Source organism: Grampus griseus (assembly GCF_964374135.1).
Source record: "Grampus griseus genome assembly, chromosome: 4".
NCBI classification, from domain to species: domain Eukaryota; kingdom Metazoa; phylum Chordata; class Mammalia; order Artiodactyla; family Delphinidae; genus Grampus; species Grampus griseus.
This window is the reverse complement of record NC_138997.1, coordinates 70,757,574-70,779,706: the sequence shown is the minus strand read 5'-3', so window position 1 is coordinate 70,779,706 and position 22,133 is coordinate 70,757,574. Positions and strand designations below refer to the sequence as shown.

General features: G+C 44.4%; 1 protein-coding gene across 3 annotated transcripts in view; it reads left to right on the top strand.

Moving 5' to 3' along the window:
* Positions 1 to 22,133, top strand: part of PDGFRA (platelet derived growth factor receptor alpha) — a 46,082-nt gene that overhangs the window by 6,456 nt on the left and 17,493 nt on the right. For all 3 annotated transcript variants that reach the window (XM_082653241.1, XM_082653242.1, XM_082653243.1), the window contains exons 2-15: positions 3,171 to 3,231; positions 4,695 to 5,012; positions 8,473 to 8,733; positions 9,961 to 10,091; positions 12,040 to 12,211; positions 12,305 to 12,494; positions 15,638 to 15,753; positions 16,681 to 16,807; positions 17,865 to 18,058; positions 18,841 to 18,935; positions 19,155 to 19,287; positions 20,984 to 21,088; positions 21,473 to 21,583; positions 21,830 to 21,983. In XM_082653241.1, coding sequence (XP_082509367.1) covers positions 3,183 to 3,231; positions 4,695 to 5,012; positions 8,473 to 8,733; positions 9,961 to 10,091; positions 12,040 to 12,211; positions 12,305 to 12,494; positions 15,638 to 15,753; positions 16,681 to 16,807; positions 17,865 to 18,058; positions 18,841 to 18,935; positions 19,155 to 19,287; positions 20,984 to 21,088; positions 21,473 to 21,583; positions 21,830 to 21,983 — 2,156 coding nt within the window. In that variant the 5' untranslated portion in view covers positions 3,171 to 3,182. The remainder of the gene's footprint in view (positions 1 to 3,170; positions 3,232 to 4,694; positions 5,013 to 8,472; positions 8,734 to 9,960; positions 10,092 to 12,039; positions 12,212 to 12,304; positions 12,495 to 15,637; positions 15,754 to 16,680; positions 16,808 to 17,864; positions 18,059 to 18,840; positions 18,936 to 19,154; positions 19,288 to 20,983; positions 21,089 to 21,472; positions 21,584 to 21,829; positions 21,984 to 22,133) is intronic.

Genomic DNA, 22,133 nt, shown 5'->3' with positions numbered 1-22,133 from the left:
GTGAGTATAGAGGATTGAGAGAAGTCTCAGCGCACGGCTGGCATGAGAGAAATGATTATGATTAAAAAAGATGTTTTTTGGATGAAATCCACTGTTCGTCCTTGCAAAGTGGTTTATTCTTGCTGACTCATAACACGCTGTGTTTCCCTGAATCTGTAACCTCAGTTCCTGATATTTGCATGTCCGACTTTTGGAGGAGCTCTAGGATAGGGGTTACCGATTAAGGATGAGCAGTTACTCCCAGAGTAGAAAAGAACTGGAAATAGCAACATGACTCCTAGAGAGTCTCACTCCAGGGCCAATAGGAAGGGAAGCCTCCGTTCTTTCCAGTTGTTTTCTATTACCTCCCTGTAGGGCTAACAGTCTGCAATTATTCACGAGTAAATTGTCTGAGTTACAGACGAGTAATGACACGAAACTTCACCAATATGCCTAGATTTCTAGCTAGGGAACCACTCTTATCAGAGAAGGGAGGTCGAAATCATAAGCAAACACATGTTGATTTTCAGTATTTGTATCATTATCGCTTGCTCCGAGGCCCTGTTTTCATTGCCCCCTTTGTATGTCAGTAAGTAATCCTCCCCTGGCATCGGGTCCCCCATATCTGGATGCACAGAAGGAAACATGGTGGGGCCTGGCCGGGGCAAAACGCTCGTCAGAGCCTGCGCTGTAAAAGCAGTGAGCCCCTCTCTTAAGCTTGGGAATGCTTTAAAGATGCATCATTGGCAAGCCCCGCTGAAGGAATGCAGGATATAAATGTGATAAAACCCAAGACATCAAGCTGGCTCTGGAGGGCTCCTTTGAAGTTTGCTAAGTGGATTATCAGTGGGAGGTTGATATTTATATGTACAAACACACAGGCCCGTTACTGCTAATTGTGGTAAGTCAGTCTTTCCAGCCCGGCTCTGGGGCCCGCTGTGCCCGTCACCACAGCAGTGAGGAGACCCTGCATCCCTGGGCACACGCCAGGATCCTTGGAAGCCATCAGCCAGCTAGCATTGTGCAAATTGCATTTGGGTTCACGGCACATTGTGCTGCTCTCACTGTGGCAGAGAGCAGAGGAGGAAAGCAGGGCCCCAGTTTGCATTAGGAAATAGTTGGGGGTGGAGGGAGCACAGAAGGTTGAAACACTGACCTTCCCTTGAGAGAGAACATATGGTGGATTGCAGAGAGCGTGGTGTTTGCATTACACAGACGCGGTGTTACAATCCTGGCTTTACCACCAACAGTGTGATTTTGGGTCATTTGCTAAACCTCTCTGAGCCACCAGCGGCACTTTTTAAAATCAGATATTTCACAGGGTTATCATCAACAAACACGGCATACACATGACAACTTTGGCTTCATACATATTGGTTTGTCGTTCCCGCTTTGGAGAAAACAGAATTATCATTTTATTCCTGTCTAGCCCGCTCACTGCTACCAGCATTCCATGTTTCATCTGTCTTTCTTCCTCTTCCATTTAACTGGTAGAATTGAATAGGGCAGAAATGTGATGTCTGCAGGTAGACCAGTTGCCACTTCCAAGCAAGAATACATGATGAAGCTCTCATGCTCCACCAAAAACGACTAGGCTATTATCAACTGGATCCTCTGCAACGAAAAAAAAAAAGAAAACAAGGACTAAACACAGGCATACGTGAATTTCTTCTTTGGTTTTGTTTTTTAGACAGCTTACTCAGGAATCCTGTGCACACATCAAAGTCAGTGATGGAACAAGTCAAGTCCCATGAAATCATTTCCGTTGCATGAGTTGGGGTTTTGAGCAACTCAGAGACCCAGTACCTCCCAGGCCAAGGCTTAGGTGATTTTTATGGGTCATCTTAAAGCTTGCACCCCTGCCCAGGCCCCTCCGCGGAGCCTCTTTAATTGAAACTTGGATGCTCAGCAGACCCAATACCTGGAAGCTCATCGTGGTCGACTTCAGGAAGATCACTTTCTCAGTGACTTCATGTGGGAAGTGAAGCGGGAGATAATAACATTTGTGGGGTGTGCATGGAAAGAAAAGGATAAAGGAGAGGGGCCTTTTCAGAGGGTGGACCAGAACGGATTTTTCAGTGGTTTTACTGCAGGGCAGTATGGGTCCTGCTTTTCATTTTTCCCTCCGTTAATTTTCCTTATCCCCCCCTTTCTTGCCCACTGCTTTTCCCTGTTTTGTCTTAGGGACATTCAGTTTCAGTCTCTCTCTCTCTCTCTACTTCTCTTCCGTTCCCTAGAATTTGTTGCAGGAAATCAGGGTGGAGAACTTGGCTTTTGCAGGTACAGGTACCTGTGTGAGAACGAATCATCCATTGAATTTTATCCCGTGGTTTACTGCATCCCTGAAACACAAGAATTTAGCCACACTTTTCTCTCGCACTTCCTCTCCCTTTTTCACTTCCTTTACGGATCCTCTTTCCATGCCTGTGCCCTCGGCTTTTCTGTGCCTTGTTCAGCTTGACTGTGAATGTAGCAGGTCCTGGGAGAACTTGGGCTGGGGGCCCAGGCCTGAGCCTGGTACAGGCCTGCCTGTGACATCCTCTGAGTGACACTGGGTTAGTGCAACTTGTAAAAACGTCTATACCAGGATGGCTCTCAAGTATTAAGATATTTGTTGGCAGCCTAAGCATCTTTTCCCAAAAGTTGCCGAGGATGTGACCAAGTATTTTCTGTTAGCGAAACACGAAGCCAATCAACGCATTTTGAGTGAAAACAGCTCAAGTTTAGCAGTTGAGTAAATACATGTTTATTTGTTTTTCGCAATCTTAATTTAAATGGTTTAAGAGGAACCGTTCTTCTGTACTTTTGGACATATTCCAAGACAATAAAGTCAGACTTTTTGGAATTTGAAAGCTGCAGACAAATCAAAAAGGGTTTGGGCTTCAGATGGTTCCTGTCATGATCTCGGGGCCGCACAAGGCCATCTGATTTCTGCTTCTTAGGCATCTTCCTGTTTTAACTGTGAATCTTAAAACCCAGGATGTTGTTGACTAAAAGGATGCTGTTAACATAAGATTGATGACTAATAAGAACCTGCTGTATAAAAAAAATAGTAAAATTAAATTTAAATAAAAAGGCAATTTAATAACTAAAAAAAGAAAAAAAAACATTTTCCATAGTGCAAAGCGCAAAGAGAACTAGGCTCATGGGTTGTTTTATTGACTAACATTGTTTCTGTTTGACTTTTTCAGTTTTCCAGAACTATGGGGACTTCCCATTGGGCACTCCTGGTCTTAGGCTGTCTCGTCACAGGTATGGATCACAGGCCTATCTGAGTTCATTGTCCTAGGGGAAATCTTTTCTTCCCCTAAGTTCTGTGCTCTGCGGGTATATGACCTATACTGCGCATACTGCAAACAGTCCAAAAGAGTAAAGAGAAGTAGAAACCTATGGGACATTATCTAGAATGACCACAAACCTTCAGTTCTCTCTGCTGTATTGCACTAATTCCAGTTCAAAAAAGAATGTTCTTTCTGTGTGTCATCATGGCGTTGAAATATTGTTAGGAATAATAGTCTAAATTTGCCCACCGCCCTCCTCCATCTCCTGGGACATGGGTTTCCAGTAGAGGTGGATCAGGGGAATTCAAGAATGCTCAAAGGGAACACATAATGGAAAAATCTCATCTAGAAAATCATACCTGTCTAAAGTTATACCTGTCTTAGGTGGAAGATGCTTTCATTGCTACAAAATCTTAGAATCACCTTTGGCCTTGAAATTGAATTAACAGACTGACTTTTGGGGAAGCTTAGTAACTCTCTTCCAACAGGAGGGATGCCACTGGGGCCATTTGTTGAAATATTTATTGGACTTTCTTAGTTTTCATCCAGATATTTATAAATTGCAGATGTTCACCATGACACCAGTGTTTTTCTAATCTGAGGAGTTAACTTAAGTCTATTAGTCTCTTTAGGTCGTATCTAGATGGATATGGTAGAACTAAGCACTGTCAGTGATTTAAGAGTTCTGAAGTCCACTCAGTATTCCCCACCTGCGGGATAGTGACCCAGGTGTACTTACCACTTCCCGTTAACAAAAGCTGTTCAATCATAGTGGACACATAACTGAAGTCGGGTGGGATTCCCACACCAGGCTCCGAGGGAGGTTAGAGAACATTAATGAATAATGAATTAAGTCATAACATCTCTTCTACCAGTTTTATAGACAGAGGAAGCAGCTAGACTGACATTTTAGATTCTAAGATGAACTTAGGCGTTTTTGCTCTTGGGCTTGACTCTTCTTTTTGAATTGAAATCCACATCCTCCTGCTTTGGTTTCTGGAAGTCATTAGAGAGGAGGCACGCCAGAGGGTAGAGAGGAACGGAAGACGCGTACTTCTTGAGCACGAATCTGCCTTGTGTCTTTACTGTCTGCGTTCCCTGTCCACAGTAAAGAATGCACGTGTGCTTGAGCTTATACTATCTTGGGATATTTCATGGTCACACATGAGAGTCTAAAATATGGAGTTGGAGTCAGACGTCCTCTATCCATTGGAGTGTTTGGAGGGGTGAATCCAGGGGCGCTTAGCGGGACTATTGAGGCCTTAGGAGCATTTGCTGCTCTCAGCAGATGCGGTGCCGTTATAATGGGGGGCCTTTCAAGGGCACCCAGGCTAGCGGATTTTTGCGTAGAAATGGTCATTGTTCATAGAAGCTGCTCTGGGTGAGACCGTCCTTTTGGCCTGCATCCTATTCAGAGCATGTTTCCTTTTACAGGGCCAAGCCTCATCCTCTGCCAGCTTTCATTACCCTCCATCCTGCCCAATGAAAACGAGAGGATTGTGCAGCTGAATTCGTCCTTTTCTCTGAGATGCTTTGGGGAGAGTGAAGTGAGCTGGCAGTACCCCATGTCTGAAGAAGAGAACCCCAATGTGGAAATCAGGGACGAGGAGAACAACAGTGGCCTTTTTGTGACAGTGCTGGAAGTGGTCAGTGCCTCGGCGGCCCACACGGGGCTGTACACTTGCTATTACAACCACACGCAGTTGGAAGAAAGCGAGATCGAGGGCAGACGCATTTACATCTATGTGCCAGGTGAGTTGCCTGGGTCCCCTGGACCAAGCTTATCGTCGTCCCGTCTCTCCTGTTGATTGTATGAGAGTTTTTTATAAGTATAAAAATCATAAATTTTCATCGGAGAAAATTTGAAAACTATAGGCGAACACACAAACTTAAATCAAGACCATTTGTCATGCCGGCATCTAGAAATATTCACTTAATATTTTGGAACTGTATTAAGTTTTGAAAATCATTGTCATTGTGGCATCTTTTATTGGCATTGTGCAGAATGTCTGAAATGTACTCATTTCTATTCAGTTTGATCGAGTTCAACAAATATTTACTGTGTATGCTTTGTGTGACAGGCACTGCTAAGTGCTGGGGCCACAAAGTAATTAGGTAGGCCTTATCATGGACTTGCCCATAGTCATTAGAATAGTTTCCAAATAACCATGCTATTTCTTAAATTCAATAAAACATATACAGGCGTACCTTGGAGATGTTACAGGTTTAGCTCCTGACCCCCTCATTAAAGCCAATATCACAATAAAGCGAGTCACACAAATTTTTTTTTGGTTTTCCAGTGGATATAAAAGTTATGTTTGAATTATACTGCAGCCTATTAGGTGTGCAATAGCATTATGTCTTAAAAAAAACAACGTACGTACTGTAAGTTTAAAATATTTTATTGCTAGAAACACCATTGTCTCAGCCTTCAGTGAGTTGTAATCTTTTTGCAATAGTAACATCAAATATCACTGATCACAGATCACTGTAACAAAGATAATAACAATGAAAAAGTTTGAAATATTAACAAGAATTACTAATATGTGACACAGAGACACGGACTGAGGGAATGCTGTTGGAAAAAATGGCACTGATAGATTTTCTTTTTTTTTTTTTTTTTTTTGCGGTACGCGGGCCTCTCACTGTTGTGGCCTCTCCTGTTGCGGAGCACAGGCTCCGGACGCGCAGGCTCAGCGGCCATGGCTCACGGGCCCAGCCGCTCCGCGGCATGTGGGATCTTCCCGGACCGGGGCATGAACCCGCGTCCCCTGCATCGGCAGGCGGACTCCCAACCACTGCGCCACCAGGGAAGCCCCTGATAGATTTTCTTGATGCAGCGTTGCCACAAACCTCCGATTTGTAACAAATTCAGGATCTGCGAAGCGCAGTACACCGAGGTGTGCCTGTATTTACTCTTGATGAGTTAGAATATTTTTTTTTCTTTTTAATAAAAATTCAGGTTGATGTTGTCTCTTGTCCTCCAAGACACACGTGCCAGGATAGGAGTAAGGTGGGATTAAGTATGTAAGGGTTTTACTAGGAGAGAGGCTTATGAGAGAAAATGGGGAGGGATCCAGCAGAGGCTGGGAGAGCTGTCTGCCTGCATTGTAAGGGTGACCCTGAATGAAGGACCGTGGGTAGGAAGGTGGGGTAGATGAGTCCTAGACCTCTGGGCAAAGAAAGCTGGGGAGTCCTCCAGCCTAAGGAACCCCTGTTCCACACAGTCATTGTCTGGAAGCATCTCTGGAGGGCATGGCCTCGGGTTGTGATGGATTTCAGAGCCAGGCCCTGTTGCTGGAGGAAGGTGTGGTGCTTTCCCACAGCAGCCACCCTAATTAACTAGCCTTAGCCATGAGCTTGAGATGCATTTGGTCTGCCACCCTCCTAGCATTGCCTGGGTACTCCTTTGTAATGATCTATGTCTGTATCTGTACCTATATCTATATCTGTACCTGTATCTATATCTGTATCTGTATATATTGGCTTCTTCCAAGGACAGTTGTTAAAAGAAGGACCACCATGTTATTTAAACATTGCATAGGTAACGCATGATGGTAGGGGAGACTTGCATTTTAAAGGAATCTCTGGCTGATGTGTAATGGATATCAAACTGTATATTTTAACCTGAAATTAACTTGCAGCTTAATTAACTTTGCTGGAGTCTTTGCTAACAGAGTTCAAGAATTTGGAACTCTAAACACAAATTCAAGTCACGGCAGTTGTAATATATAGATGGGTGAATTAAAGAGGAATACAGCCAGAGTAGTCAGTTTCAAATAAACATATAAACCACTTACAGCTCTTGCCATCCGTGTCATTTTAGCAGAGGTAGAGTAAGGGGGTTTCAGAAGTGTATCTTCATACCTTTCTGTCTTTTCAAGTTTTTAAAATTGGCTCCTTTTCCTGCCTTCTGTTAACTGTGGGTGCTCCATGGATCTAGACCCTCTTCACTTCTGTTCTGACACTCTTATCTGTATCAGCCTCCCTTCCTACCAATCAAAAAAAATTGTTTCAAAAAGAGTAGGTATTTAGAACGTCACCTGTCATTGCCACCATAAATACTACCCCCCCTCCTTCTCCCGTTGTGAAGGCAATGGTAGGAAGGTAGGTATGTTAAAGGTCCCTGGGTCTTGGAGTTTTGATCTGCCTAAGATTGCCCAAAGATTCTTCTTCTTTTTTTTTTTTTCTGGCTGCACTGTGCAGCTTCCGAGATTTTAGTTCCCCGACCAGGGATCGAACCCCGGGCCCTTGGCAGTGAGAGTGCGGAGTTCTAACCACTGGACCACCAGGGAACTCCCAGTCCAAAGGTTCTTCTTGTTCCTCCCTTGCCCTAGCACAAACATCATCTGGGTAGGCCCTGCATTGTCAGAGATCTTGTTTGCTATTATGAAGAGTTGCACATCCTTTGCGAAACTGATGCTTGAGACTCTCAGTACTTCTTACTATAGTAGCTTAAGTAGCTGGTTTTCTTTGGAAAGGAAATTCTCAAGCTATGGGATTATACATTTTATTTATTATTTGAGAGTCATTTTTTTTGATAGGTAGGTTTCTGTACTACTTTTCAATAATACTGACTATAGGCCATAAGCATTGTCAAAAGCATTGCATAATTTTAAAATTATAAGTATTTTCTCATGTTTTGAACAGACCTGATTATTTTGTTGTCCATTTTTTGTTGTTTTTAGTAGTTGTTTAAATTTTTACCTCAATTCCTGACTAATATTTATATTTATCATCAGTATTTTTTTTTTTTTTTTTTTTTGCGGTACGCGGGCCTCTCACTTTTGTGGCCTCTCCTGTTGTGGCCTCTCCTGTTGCGGAGCACAGGCTCCGGACGTGCAGGCCGAGCGGCCATGGCTCACGGGCCCAGCCGCTCCGCGGCATGTGGGATCTTCCCAGACCAGGGCACGAACCCGCGTCCCCTGCATCGGTAGGCGGACTCCCAACCACTGCGCCACCAGGGAAGCCCTAGCATCAGTATTTTTTATGAGGGTATAGGCAATTTGGTATTGTTCATACTTTAAGAAGTATGAACCTTCTAGCTTTTATGATGATTAATGTCAGTGGGGTGACACTTCTATATATATATGTGTGAAGGTAAAATTCATACCTTTGAATTTGATTAATGGTAAAGGAATAATTTTTCTGCATATATGTGTAAAGATGAAATTAATCCCTAACATGTTTTTCTTTCTTTTTCAAACCTCAGACCCAGATGTAGCCTTCGTACCTCTAGGAATGACAGATTACTTGGTCATCGTGGAGGACGATGATTCTGCCATCATCCCTTGTCGAACGACTGATCCTGAGACGCCAGTGATTTTACTCAGCAGTGACGGGGTGGTGCACGCCTCCTATGACAGCAGACAAGGCTTTAATGGAACCTTCACTGTCGGACCCTATATCTGCGAGGCCACCGTCAGGGGGAAGAAGTTCCAGACCATCCCATTCAATGTTTATGCTTTAAAAGGTACTTGTGCCCTCTCCGCCCCCCCCCCCTTTTTTTTTTTGCGGTACGCGGGCCTCTCACTGCTGTGGCCTCTCCTGTTGCGGAGCACAGGCTCCGGACGCGCAGGCTCAGCGGCCATGGCTCACGGGCCCAGCCGCTCCGCCAGCATGTGGGATCTTCCCGGACCGGGGCACGAACCCGTGTCCCCTGCATCGGCAGGCGGACTCTCAACCACTGCGCCACCAGGGAAGCACCCTCCTTCTTAAAATAAGAGTTACGGGCAAAACAGTCAGATGCATGTAGCTTTTTTTTCCCTTGATCTTAGTCCCTGGTGATGGGAGACCCCAAATTCTGATATGGGAACTTAGGATCCCACCTTTACCGTACAATGTTAAGCTGACTTCTGTGGCTGTAACAGTACGAAGCTTAGCAATACCAAAGGCAAAAGCTTTCCTACCCCTGGAAGATTTTGTGTTTCATCAGTTGACTTCAAAATACTCTAAGGAATTCTTTTCTTGCATAAGCCTCTTACTGTTTAGTCACATTCCTGACTACAAAGGCCCTAACAACAAACACACACCTGTGAGGGTTGGACCCCTAGGTTAATTTTAGTAACTTAAGAAAAGTGATTTTGATTTTGAGAAAAGCTGGTGGTTGTCGACTTCATCCCTTTGATGCGAGTGGTTAATGCAAACGGGAAAGGATAAACCATGCTTGGGGGGCAACAGATCTATCGAACGCTTACGTGTAGGCGTGGCGTTAGCAAGAGTGTGCCATTGAACTTCTGTGAAGGGCTTCTTTTATGCCCAGCTCTGTGCTAGGTTCTCGAAGTGCTGAGAATACCTGGGGAGCGGAGTGGGAGAGGAGAATGAGTGATGGGGTGGGAACTAGTGCCTATAGGGGAGCGCAGGTCAGCAAAGGCTGAGTAGATCCATCAGTAAAGGCGGCTGCAGTCGTAATTAACCCAAATGAACCCAAATGCTTGCAGATTCAAATGTGGTTCTGTTTAACTGGAGTTTATTTTTACTATTGTTATTGTTCTGCGTGTGTGTGTGTGTGTGTGTCTTATTTTGTGCCAAATTATGTATGTCAACGCAAATCAAGGTTTCTGAGATTTTCAATATTTTGTCTTGATCAAGGTGGTTTGCAAATTATTGTTCAGGGTCATCTTAAAAAAGCCCAAACCTTATAAGATCCTAACTATACTGTGGATATTTAGGTCCTTGTGTTTGTTGTTTTTTTAAATAGCAACATCAGAACTTGATCTGGAAATGGAAGCTCTTAAAACTGTCTATAAGGCAGGGGAATCGATTGTGGTCACCTGCGCCGTCTTTAACAATGAGGTTGTGGACCTTCAGTGGACTTACCCTGGACAAGTGGTAGGTACCCTCATGGCCCCTGGTGGCATGGAATGGAGTACAGGAGGGGTCCAAAGACCCATCACTGATGGGGCACGACATTGACCTCCTGTAGACCCCAGCTTCCCATCTCTAAGCTGCTCACTGACCAGATGGCTTCATGGCTCTTGGAGCAATGGGAGAGTCTGAGATGATGACAACTTGACAGAATGCATAGATACTTCACACTGAGCCCTTTTCCTCATAAGTATGAAAGAAACCGGAAGGTTCTATGGCTACAAGATAACAACCAAAAAAATTAAAAAGAGAATGGATTTTAAAATTTGCTGATTGCTGACAGAGTCATGAATTCTCCTTTTCTTGGCTCTCATACCTTTGGGTTTTGAGGCATTTGATAATGTTGGTTGTCTGCCCCCTTATATTTCTGCTTTGTGGACACCCACGACACTTCTGCCTCCTGCATGCCTGGTCTTTCTTTGCCTGGTTTTCTTCAGTGAACAGGCATAACTCGAGTCATTCAACAAAGATTTAATGATGTTTGCCAAATCCCAAGCACTCTGTTAAAAGCTGGCCCATGTACAGAAAGAGGGAGAAGGAGGGAGGAATGGAGATGGAAGCGGGGAAGGGGAGCCACCGTGCCATCTCTGATCCCTGGGGACTTACACATAGGGTCTCATTCATTCTGGTTTTTTTTTTTTTGATTGAAGTATAGTTAATTTACAATGTGGTGTTAGTTTCGTGTACAGTAAACGGATTCAGTTATACATACATATATTCTTTTTCAGATTCTTTTCCATTCTAGGTTATTATAAGATATTGAGTATAGTTCCCTGTGCTATACAGTAGGTCCTTGTTGTTTTCCTGTTTTATATATAGCGGTGCGTATATGTTAATCCCGGGTCTCATTCATTCTAATGCATTGTGGTAAGTGTATGTGAACCATTGTGAAAGGCTATGATGGTCCCACGCAGAAACAATGAACAGTATTGAATGCAGGGGCCTCATGGAGAACAAAAAACATATATGTATATATATGCTTTTTTGTCCCCTTCACTCCTAGTTTGCAAATTTCGGCTCCTTGCTCTTTTTTTTGGCATTTTATAGTGTCTCTTCTTTTATCCATTTCTCTCCCCCATGCTTTTGCTGCCCCTTTCCTTTCTCTCCAGGGCGTCTGATTGGAAGTTGTGCATTTTCACATATTGCCTTATAAACCTCATGTTTTGAAGAGACATTCATAGACCTATATATACATATATATATCTATCTTTGCTGAAATGTAAAGCTATCTGATTTTTCTGTTCATACCTGATTGCCTTTAATCCTTAAAACAGAAACTTTTCATTTATTGGAGATAAAATATTTTTCCCCTTGAAACCAAACTATGTACTGTTTGGCCCCAAATATATGATCAAAGTATAGGTTATGAATCATATTTTTGTTTGATACTAAAAATAACGTAGGCTTATTGTTGTAACTTCATAAAATTTAGAGAAACAGAGGAAAAGTCACTTCCCAGAACACCTCCATTATAATTTTAGGGAGATAAAATCCTTTAAATACTTTATAAATGTAATAATTAATAGCTACTATACTTTAAATAGTACTTTGTTATGTATTTTTCCTGCGGCAGTAGAGCACAGACACCTTCCTATGTCATTAAATATCTTTTTAACACAGGATTTTCAAAGGAGTGAGCTTGAAAAAACCCTTTTTTTCAATTAGACTTTATTTTTTAGGGCAGTTTTAAGTTCACAGCAGAATTGAGGGGAAAGTACCGAGATTTCTCGCATAGCTCCTGGGCTCACACGAGAGCGGCCTCCCGCATGACATCCCCACAAGGGTGGTACCCTTGTTACAGTCCGCGAACCCATACCGGTGCGTCATTATCTCCCAGGGTCCGTAGCCTACGTGAGGCTTCGCTCTTAGGAGCTAGCTTGTTAAAGTCGGTTCTCCTCCCCTTTTTCTGTAGAAAGGCAAAGGCCTCACAATGCTGGAGGAGACCAAGGTCCCGTCCATCAAGTTGGTGTACACTCTGATGGTCCCTGAGGCCACGGTGAAAGATAGTGGAGATTACGAATGTGCTGCCCGCCAGGCCACCAAGGAGGTCAAAGAAATGAAGAAAGTCACCATCTCTGTGCACGGTACATTCTGCTTTCCAAAATGTCCACTGACTGTGCTGCTCGGGGATCCACTATGCAGTAAGCGTTGTTTAACGGAAACTTTTCCCTGTACAGAGAAAGGGTTTATTGAAATCAGACCCAACTTCAGCCCGTTGGAAGCCGTCAACCTGCATGAAGTCAAACATTTTGTGGTGGACGTGCAGGCCTACCCCCCTCCCAGGATAGCCTGGCTCAAGGACAACCTGACTCTGATTGAGAATCTCACGGAGATCACCACTGACATAGAAAAGATTCAGGAAATCAGGTAAAGAAACAGCCTTCCTGAGTATGCCTTTTCTTTTTATTGTGTGTGTATTCCTAGATAGACTGACGCTTGCGCTTGTCTTACAACCCAAACCAAGAGTCCATATAGAAAATTTAGCAGTCAGAAATAGGAGATAGTGGAAATCGAGTACCTCTTCCGATAACATTGCAATGCAATAATAGTATGTTGGTAAGTTTATGATCAAACAAGAGAAAGAAGAACTGAAAATCTCTGCTCCCGATGAAAGATACGTTCCTGGATTCAGCAAGGGATGGAGGAAAGAAAGTAAAACTGGACCCACTTGTATGGTGATTACAGTTCCAGGGCAATTAGCACATAAACCTACATGAAACAAAACGTTGCTGGCTTCATTTGAAACGCATTTGCCCCAGTGAGGCCTCCATGGGAAATAAGAGTAGTGTCTGGTTAACTGTGGTTAGGAGAAGACATACAGTGAATAGTTTAGATCCCTGCCCTCTGAGGAGTCGGGAGACTGCTGTCATCTCTTAACCAGTGATGGAGTTTTGGGTAAGTCACCCCTCAGCCTCAGTTTTCCCATCTATAATGTAGGGTTAATAATACCTTGTGTCCTTCAAGGCAAGGAACTGGACCAGATGATATTTTGAGGTCTCTTGCAGTTCTAAGCTCTGATTAGAATTTAGGAGTAGAAGGTACCTCTTGAAGGGCTCAGCTAATCCAGCCCTGCACCTTTGTCAGAAACCATCCCAGGGAGACACAGTCCTCTATTTCAAGCCTTCAGGGAAGAAGAGAAGACAGAACCCCTCTCTCATCAGTTCGCTTAACCTCAGGATTTGCTTTCTTCTTTCTGAACTAAATTCCATGTGTAATTGAGAAGCGACATCTGGGAAAATGGACGTGGAAACCTCTGTGGAACAGTGATGGAAAAAGAAGTGGGATACTGAATCTGGAAGGCTTTCTGATGACACGAAATGGAGGTGCACAAAGAGGTGCGCAGTGCCCAACTTTCCACTAGGCTGTGAGGCCAGAGAGGAATAGGGTGATCCTGGCACAGCCAACACTTGAGACACCCGTCTGAGTGCTGTCTGCGAGCTACAGTCAATAGCGACGGCCAGGTAGCGGTCGTCAGCTGAGTGGTCCAGGAGAGCGGCCTGTTCAGGTGCTTCGAGAGTTCCTCCAGCACATCTGATCCCCATGAAGGGCAAGGGAACATAGGATGCATATGATGGAGGGGTGTCTGGCTTACTTAAAACTAGTGGATCCGGGCTTCCCTGGTGGCACAGTGGTTAAGAATCCGCCTGCCAATGCAGGGATACGAGTTCAAGCCCTGGTCCGGGAAGATCCCACATGCTGCGGAGCAACTAAGCCTGTGCGCCACAACTACTGAGCCTGTGCTCTAGAACCTGCAAGCCGCAACTACTGAAGCCCGCGCGCCTAGAGCCTGTGCTCTGCAACAAGAGAAGCCACCACAATGAGAAGCCTGCGCACCGCAATGAAGAGTAGCCCCCGCCCGCCGCAACTAGAGGAAGCCCACGCATACCGACGGAGACCCAACAGAGCCAAAAATAAATAAATAAATAAACCCCAAAAAAACCCCAAACAAACTAGTGGATCCACCAGCTTCCTTGGCCGAACGAGTGCAGAAAATGAACAACAAAAGACTGTCTGGTCATTGGCAGCCAGGGTCGCTAAGGGGACTCTAAGGAAGTCCATTCCAGAGTGTGTCCAGTGTGGTGTGGCAGAGGGAAAGCCAGCCCAGCATGCTCCCTTCACAGGTCCCAGCACCTGGCGTCTTGGGCTAGAAGACTCTACATTAGCAGGGTATTTTGGAGCCTGTGAAATGCTTTAGATTGTTTCATGTAATTAATTCTCAAAATGACACTTGCATACAGCTTTCCAATGCTGCACATAAGGAACCTGAGGCATGGAGAAGTTCAGTCATGCCCCAGATCTCCTCCCTTCATGACCAGTGCTCTTCCCCTCACTCCACCTTCCTTTCACTCACAGTTCCACACTGTACTGTATTTTTTAATTATAAATTTGTTTATTTATTTTTATTTTTGGCTGTGTTGGGTCTTTGTTGCTGTGCATGGGCTTTCTCTAGTTGCGGCGAGCGGGGGCTGCTCTTCGTTGTGGAGCACAGGCTCTGGGCACGAGGGCTCAGCAGTTGTGGCTCATGGGCTCTAGAGCGCAGGCTCAGTAGTTGTGGCGCACAGGCTTAGTTGCTCTGTGGCATGTGGGATCTTCCCAGACCAGGGCTCGAACCCATGTCCCCTGCCTTGGCAGGCAGGTTCTTAACCATTGCGCCACCAGGGAAGCCTATCACACTGTGCTGTTTTGTTAATGACAGCCAAATGGGCCATTACTTTATAGATGCACGCACACACACGTGCACGCACACACACGCTCATGGCCAAATGTCATTTATTGTACGTGTAAGAAACCTTTTGGAGAAACTTCCCATTAGTGAAGTATGAAGGACTATGTTTCTCTAATTTATATATTTTTTAAGATGAATCCTGTGCTTTAAAATCATTCAAGCCTAAAGACAGTGCATTGTAAGAAACCTTATTCCACTCCTGTCCTCGTGTTCCTCCGTACCCCCTCCTCTCCACCCCCAGGGGAATACTTTTGTTAGTTTTGTTAGGTTCTTATGAAACCTTCCAGAGTTTCTTAAAGCAGATACAAGCAAGCAGGAATTTTATACCCTAGTGACCTCTTCGTATCGATACAGAGACAGTGTCCTCGTTCTTTCTTCCAAGGATGTTCCATTGTTTGGCTAATCACTCAAATGATGAATATTTAGGGGAAGCAAGTATTTTTTTAGAAGGTAAAAATCAAGGGTTAAAAAAAAAAAGGAAAGTTGGTGGGTTTATTCCTATTTAGAAGTCTGGCCTTAGCAGAGCTGACTGCTCTTGTAGCCACATAAGCCATTGCTCATCTCAGGTTGTCCCGTCTTATGTTTAAGAATTAAGTGTCTATGACTCAGACCTTCAGTGCGTAGAAAGTGTATCAAAAATCCCAGAAAAGCGATGATATGGACAAGAAAAAAAGATGTTTTTACTTTTTTACAAAAAACAAAATTCGAATTGAATATAGTTATTACTTAATGGTTAGAATTTATTTGGCTACAACTTGCTGAAACAAAGTCCTTTACTTTTAAGGTATCGAAGCAAATTAAAGTTGATCCGAGCTAAGGAAGAAGACAGCGGCCATTATACTATTGTAGTTCAAAATGAAGACGATGTGAAGAGCTATACTTTTGAACTCTTAACTCAAGGTATGTAAGGGCCGTATAAAGATAATGCCAGCTCAGTGGATGTGTGACTGAGAGTCTCCCGAGGAGAGCCTGGCACTTTTCCCCCAGGTCGTGGAGGGAAAAGCAGCCCTTTTAGGGGAGAAGCAGGGACTGTAGATGTCACATGTCAGGGATAGCTTTGTTGGACTTACAAATCCACATAATTCTGGGAGGTTCCAGGCTAGTCTGGAATCATTTGGGAATTCCTAGGCTCCACTAGCTTCCTTACCATCTGCTTCTCAATGTGGTCTGGGAAGAGTGACATGATGCTTTTTGGTCTGGATGACCTTAGATTGTTCCAGAGTGTTTGGCCTTTTTGCTTTGCTTTCCTTGTAGACCTCGTACAGTGGCCCTTCCCAGAAAGGAGTGCCCAAGTCTTTACATCCTGGTTCAGAACCTACTCACCTACCTTGGGCCGCATACTGTCTTAGGTGGGCTCATTTGACCCTCACAGTCAATCTATGATACAAGTATCAGCATATTTCTAAATTATTTGATCCCAGGTTGAAAAAACATCTTTAAAACCTAATAATACCCCATAGATGCACTTTGGTAAATGCTGCTTTAGATTTAGATGAATCCATTAGATGATTCCCAAGCTATAAGATAATTTTAAGAGCCTTCTTGCCTTTCAAGCCAAATAACCACAGGGGCTTTTTGCTTTCTTCACTGAGGATTTAAAACACCACGGGGCATAAATGCCAAATCACTGAAAATGTGACCATGCTCTTACCCAAGTGGGTCTGTCCAAACTGGAGTGTTAACTGTGCACATGACTCAGTGGCCGCTTGGTTTGTAGGTTTGAATGTCACGTGGACAAGTTCTGAACTCTTGGAATTCCACTTCGTAATTCCCAGAAGTTCTGGGACACGAACCAATTCAATTCTGATTTCTTTTCACCTCTTGCAGTTCCGTCATCCATTCTGGACTTGGTCGACGACCACCATGGCTCTAATGGGGGCCAGACAGTGAGATGCACAGCTGAAGGAACCCCTCTTCCTGATATTGAGTGGCTGATTTGCAAGGATATTAAGAAGTATGGAAATCGCACCTTCCCTTTCCATTTGTGGTCAGAATGTTTCTTCCTTGGGACAGAGGACCTCAAGTGCATTTTACTTCTTTTGCTGGCCCTTGTTTTTGTGTTTGTGATTCTTATTTGGCCTAAGTCTCATAAACTGCAAGATAGGGTTCCAAACATGGACCTCGCGTGTGGGTGCATGCAGGCGTGCATGCACGCAGGTGCACTTCTGTGTCCTTGAGTAGCTGTAAGAAGGTCGACAGCTTTCAGCAGATTCTCAAAGGGTCTCTAATCTGAAAAGAGCATGAATCTAAAGAACTGCTGTAAGAGGATTTTTACTACCCTGGCCCACAGTTTCATCTCCCATTTCATCTGTGGTGAATGTTATTTGGTGGTTAGACTGGCACGTGAAAATAAATGAAGGTACTGCCCAGGTGACTTCTCGCTACCTGCTCTGTGGCGGGAGTTAAGGTCCCCGTCCCTCCTTCAGCCCCCACCCCTCACCCTTCTCCGGCGGGCACGTGAGCAGCACATTTGCACTCCCACCTGTAGTGACTGCTGTGCTCAGAAACCTCGTTGCTTCTCCTGGAGAAGGAGACTCCTAGACCTACGCCCCCCGCAGGCCACAAGGCAGCAGACTTGGATCCAGACTGGAGCTGGTGTCGAGGTCTCACCCTAGTGACACCTGAGGGGGTCCTCACAGTGTGGGTGGAGAGAAGGGAGGGCAGCAGGCCTTTTCGGAGGGGTGGGACGTTGGGATAGTTAAGTTCTTGAAGTCCAGGTTGCTCATGGGTTCAAGGCTTGGGATGGGTAGTTCTGTTGGATTGAACTTGTTTATCTCTGCCTTGTCCTCATAACCAGTTAACTTTTAAATACCCACATGTAGCTTATTCTCTCTTGGAGAACAAGGTGTTGAATGTTAATCTGCACATAAAATAAGAAAATTGACCTGTAGCCCCCCAAATGCAGACAAAGTCGGGGCTGCTTGCCGTCTTAGATGATTCTCACTGCTCCACCCACCCCCATGACTCCCCGTAATTGGCTCTATACCTATACCCTTTTTCTCTGTCTCCAGATGTAATAACGAAACTTCATGGACGATTTTGGCCAACAATGTCTCAAACATCATCACGGAGGTCCACCCCCGAGACAGGAGCCTGGTGGAGGGCCAAGTGACATTCGCCAAGGTGGAGGAGACCATTGCAGTACGATGCCTGGCTAAGAATCTCCTTGGGGTGGAGAGCAGAGAGCTGAAGTTGGTGGCTCCCAGTGAGTAGCTCATGGGTCAGGACACGGCCAAGTCAGCAGCCGAGCCCTTCCTCTCTCAAGCGGAACTTTGAATCCCAGATGGGGTCCCGTAGGAATGAAGGTCCCTCGGTGGAAATTCAGCTCCGGATGCTTTTAACGGGCCTTCTCTGGGCATCTCTGTGGGAGCCCTTTCTTTCAGATTCAAATCCCAAACCGCATTGTGCAGAGGCCCCTAGGCATTTTGATTGTCTAGCCGTATAGCTACCCAGTCTCTTTGGTCTGAGCATGTGGGGATGGAGGATGGGGAAGAAGGGTCTTCCTCCTTGTTGCTCTTCATAACAGTTGAGACAGGTTGAATTCTTAAAAAAAAAAAAAAAAAAAAAATCAATGAAGCCAAAAGCAATATAAGTAAACTGCAACCTTTCAAAATAACTGAACTTGATTTTCTGAACTTACGTTCTAAACTTATGCTACTAATGGTAGCTCTCAATCTCACTTATTAATATTTATATTCCAGTTCATATTTTGTCCAGAAGGTTAATGTTGGAGGACCTTTGGGGAAGGTATTTTGTTCCCAACTGAATTTTGTCCCTTTCACTTCTAAGGGAAGAGCTGGAGTAGTTTCATGCATGTAGATAACTGAGAGATGATCTTGCCCATCCTCCAAATAAGCCTGGTGGCTCTTATGCTTCTCCACCAGTAGTGAAAGATTTCTGGCCCAGAAACAGCCACCCTGCCTTCCTGCCCTCCCGCGTGTTTGTGCAAGTTCTCCACCGTGCCTCTCTCTCTCTCTGGTCCTCTAGCTCTGCGTTCTGAACTCACGGTGGCGGCCGCAGTCCTGGTGTTGTTGGTGATTGTAATCATCTCACTCATTGTCCTGGTTGTCATTTGGAAACAGGTAGATTTTCTTTTTAAAGAACTAAAACTATTTGAAACCAATAAGAACAAGAAGAAGAGCAACCTAGTTCAGGGCTTGGCACAGAGAAGGAGCTCAGTAACAGCATGATGAGTGAACGTTATTGAATCCTACTGTGTCCAGTCATTCTGCTGCTGCGGTTAAGCTTTGGTACATTCGGACGTTGGTAATTCACCAGTTACCTGTCCTGGTCATTTATAGAAACCAAGGTATGAAATTCGTTGGAGGGTCATTGAATCAATCAGCCCCGATGGACATGAATATATTTATGTGGACCCGATGCAACTGCCTTATGACTCGAGATGGGAGTTTCCAAGAGATGGACTAGTGCTTGGTAAGCTCCTACTGGGGTGATCTCCCAAGACTCCCTTTGATTTGTATGCAACTTTACTCTTTACGGGCCTGTGGAGGAATAAAGGATCTGCGCTTGTGCTTAGCAAAAGCTAAGCATTAGAAATTGGCTTTCAGAAATAGTTTTCTCTCTTGAAAATGAGTTAATTGAATCACAGCAATGACTTGTTTTTACCTCCTTCCCTAGCAAATTACGGTTAAAGAACATTTTACAAAGGGAGAAGAGAATATGAGGAGGCCTGCCAAAGCTACGCATCAAAGTGGCTTTGCTTTGGAAATGACACCAACTGAAAATGAGACGAAGTTCTCCAACTAAAAAGGAACAGATGAGAAATGAATGAGGACAATCGGAAAATATATTTTGACTCAGTACATTCTGAGGATTATTAGATACTTCTTTAAAATATAGAATATAAAAATATAGGTTTCTTTTAGAACAAACATGAAAAAATCATCAAGCCAGCTTATCACAGACTTTTCAAATATTTCAATCTTGGGCTGAGACCAAGAACATGAAGCTTAGTCCAAGGGATTTTTTTTGGTTTTTTTAAAATCACATCCTGATTGAATGAAAACAGGACAAAGACAAATGAAAGTTAGAGCTAGAGGTTGTGTCATCATGACTATTCTAACAGTATGTACTTCAGAGGATGCCAAAGGCATTTTAACATTATCCACTTGTCTCATTCCAAAGTACAGCCAAGTTAGGTCTTCTTACAGAGTTACTTAAACTGAAATCAAACGAGACACCCTATTCACATACCTATACCTGGGAACTAAGCTTTCTTTATTATATTTTCTCCCTTGTTTTACAAAAAGGGATGAGGAGCTTAGGGAAGTTAAAAAGTAATAAAATACGGAGAAAAAGGGCAACATCCCTAACGTACCAAGAGGCAGTCCTGTGTCTCTCTGCTTCCGTGTATTGTCAAGTTGCTAGGGAAGCAGTACCTTTCCAGGAACAGTTTCCAGCCGTGCAGACATGCAGTCACAGGCAGTGTTGGCTGTTAGTGCCCTTTTATGAGCCGAGTCTTTCCCTGGCTTGGCAGAAACATCTGTTTTAGACTGTGAGCTCTTTTAAGAGTGGGGACCAGAGCTTCCATTTCATTTTGTATCTCCCAGCGTGCGGCAAAGTGTTGTGCTCCTAGGGCATGTTTAGCCTTTGCCCTTCCTAGTCTTTCTAAGAAACAGGCAGCAAGGGAGCCAGCCCGAAGTTGTCTTCATCACTGCTTAGAATCCGTGATGTCTTGAATACTGAAGTATTGCCAGTGGATAAAGGCTTATTGATGCAAAAGATGCCCCTGTTTGTGTGCGGAAAACAGAAGGGTAGAGAACCAGGAGGTTTGGGCTAGAGCCACAGAAAGCAAGTACCACAGAGCCCACGATTTGGCCCGGTTCTCCAGCTGGTAGACAGAGTGCTCACACCAGCGAGGGCTACACCCTCCTTCTTCCCGCCTGTGTTTTCCTTTCCTTTGCAAACGTTATTTGACAAAAGCAGTTATACTAATTTCCTTCCCTGTGGGCTCAGTTCTGGTTTTGACATGATGACTCGGAGGAATCATTATGCTTCCTCCATATGGGAGAAACACCACCCAGCTGTGTACCCATGAGCGCTGGCCGCGGTAAATGAAGCTGACGAGATGCCTGATTCTGCATGTGTTGATGGTGCTGGTTGCCCACAGGTCGTATCCTGGGCTCTGGTGCATTTGGGAAAGTGGTTGAAGGAACTGCCTATGGATTAAGTCGATCCCAACCTGTCATGAAGGTAGCAGTGAAGATGCTAAAACGTAAGTGCCCCTTTCTGGAGATTTTTTGAACATGGAGATATTAAGTAAATTGCTCAAAATCACACAGCCAGTAAATGAAAGTTTAGGACTAGATCTTGGTTCTTTTGACTCTAGGTTTTATGCATATTTAGACTGTTTTGTCAGTTAGTTTTATTTAGATTGTTCTTGTTGCCTATATGTTGGAAAATCAAGAGTTATTTGTAGTGGCGTCTTTTTACCCTGAAGCCTAGGGATTAGTTATTAGCATCTAGACTGAGTCACTGTTTCTCTTTTAGACTGTTGTTAAATAAAATGATGTCCAGTCGTAGGGTTAGCCATGTTTTGGGCTTTTTCTGGGTAGTAAATAGTTTAGTTGAACCGATACGTGATTTATTTCTTGAACAGCCACAGCCAGATCCAGTGAAAAACAAGCTCTCATGTCTGAACTGAAGATAATGACCCACCTGGGGCCGCATTTAAACATTGTGAACTTGCTGGGAGCCTGCACCAAGTCAGGTAGGCTTGCTCACCTGAGAGTGAGGATTTTCATAGAACACTACGGTTGTGAAGACTGTCTAGGCTTTGAAATGCCCAAACACGCCAGCAAATATAAGTCCCTTGAATGGAGCTGTTGACTAGATTCTATTGAGGGAAGCTCACCGTTCTTGAGCAGCGTCTCTTAGCAGTGTAGACACAGTGTAATTCATGGCCCTTCTGTTCTTCACTTTCATGCTCACCTCCAACTGGTTTTGGACCCCACAGGCCCCATTTACATCATCACTGAGTACTGCTTCTATGGGGATTTGGTCAACTATTTGCATAAGAATAGGGACAGCTTCTTGAGCCGCCACCCAGAGAAGCCCAAGAAAGAGCTGGACATTTTTGGATTGAACCCTGCTGACGAAAGCACCCGAAGGTAGGTGCGAAGAGAGACGCTGTTGTGAACTGTCGTCTTATGAGCTTCACCAGTGGGGAGAACCCATGTCCTGATAGAGGCCGTGTCTGCAGATTCAGTGCCAGGAGGTAGCAAGACTTAGAGTCAACTACCCTGCTCCATCATCCTGTA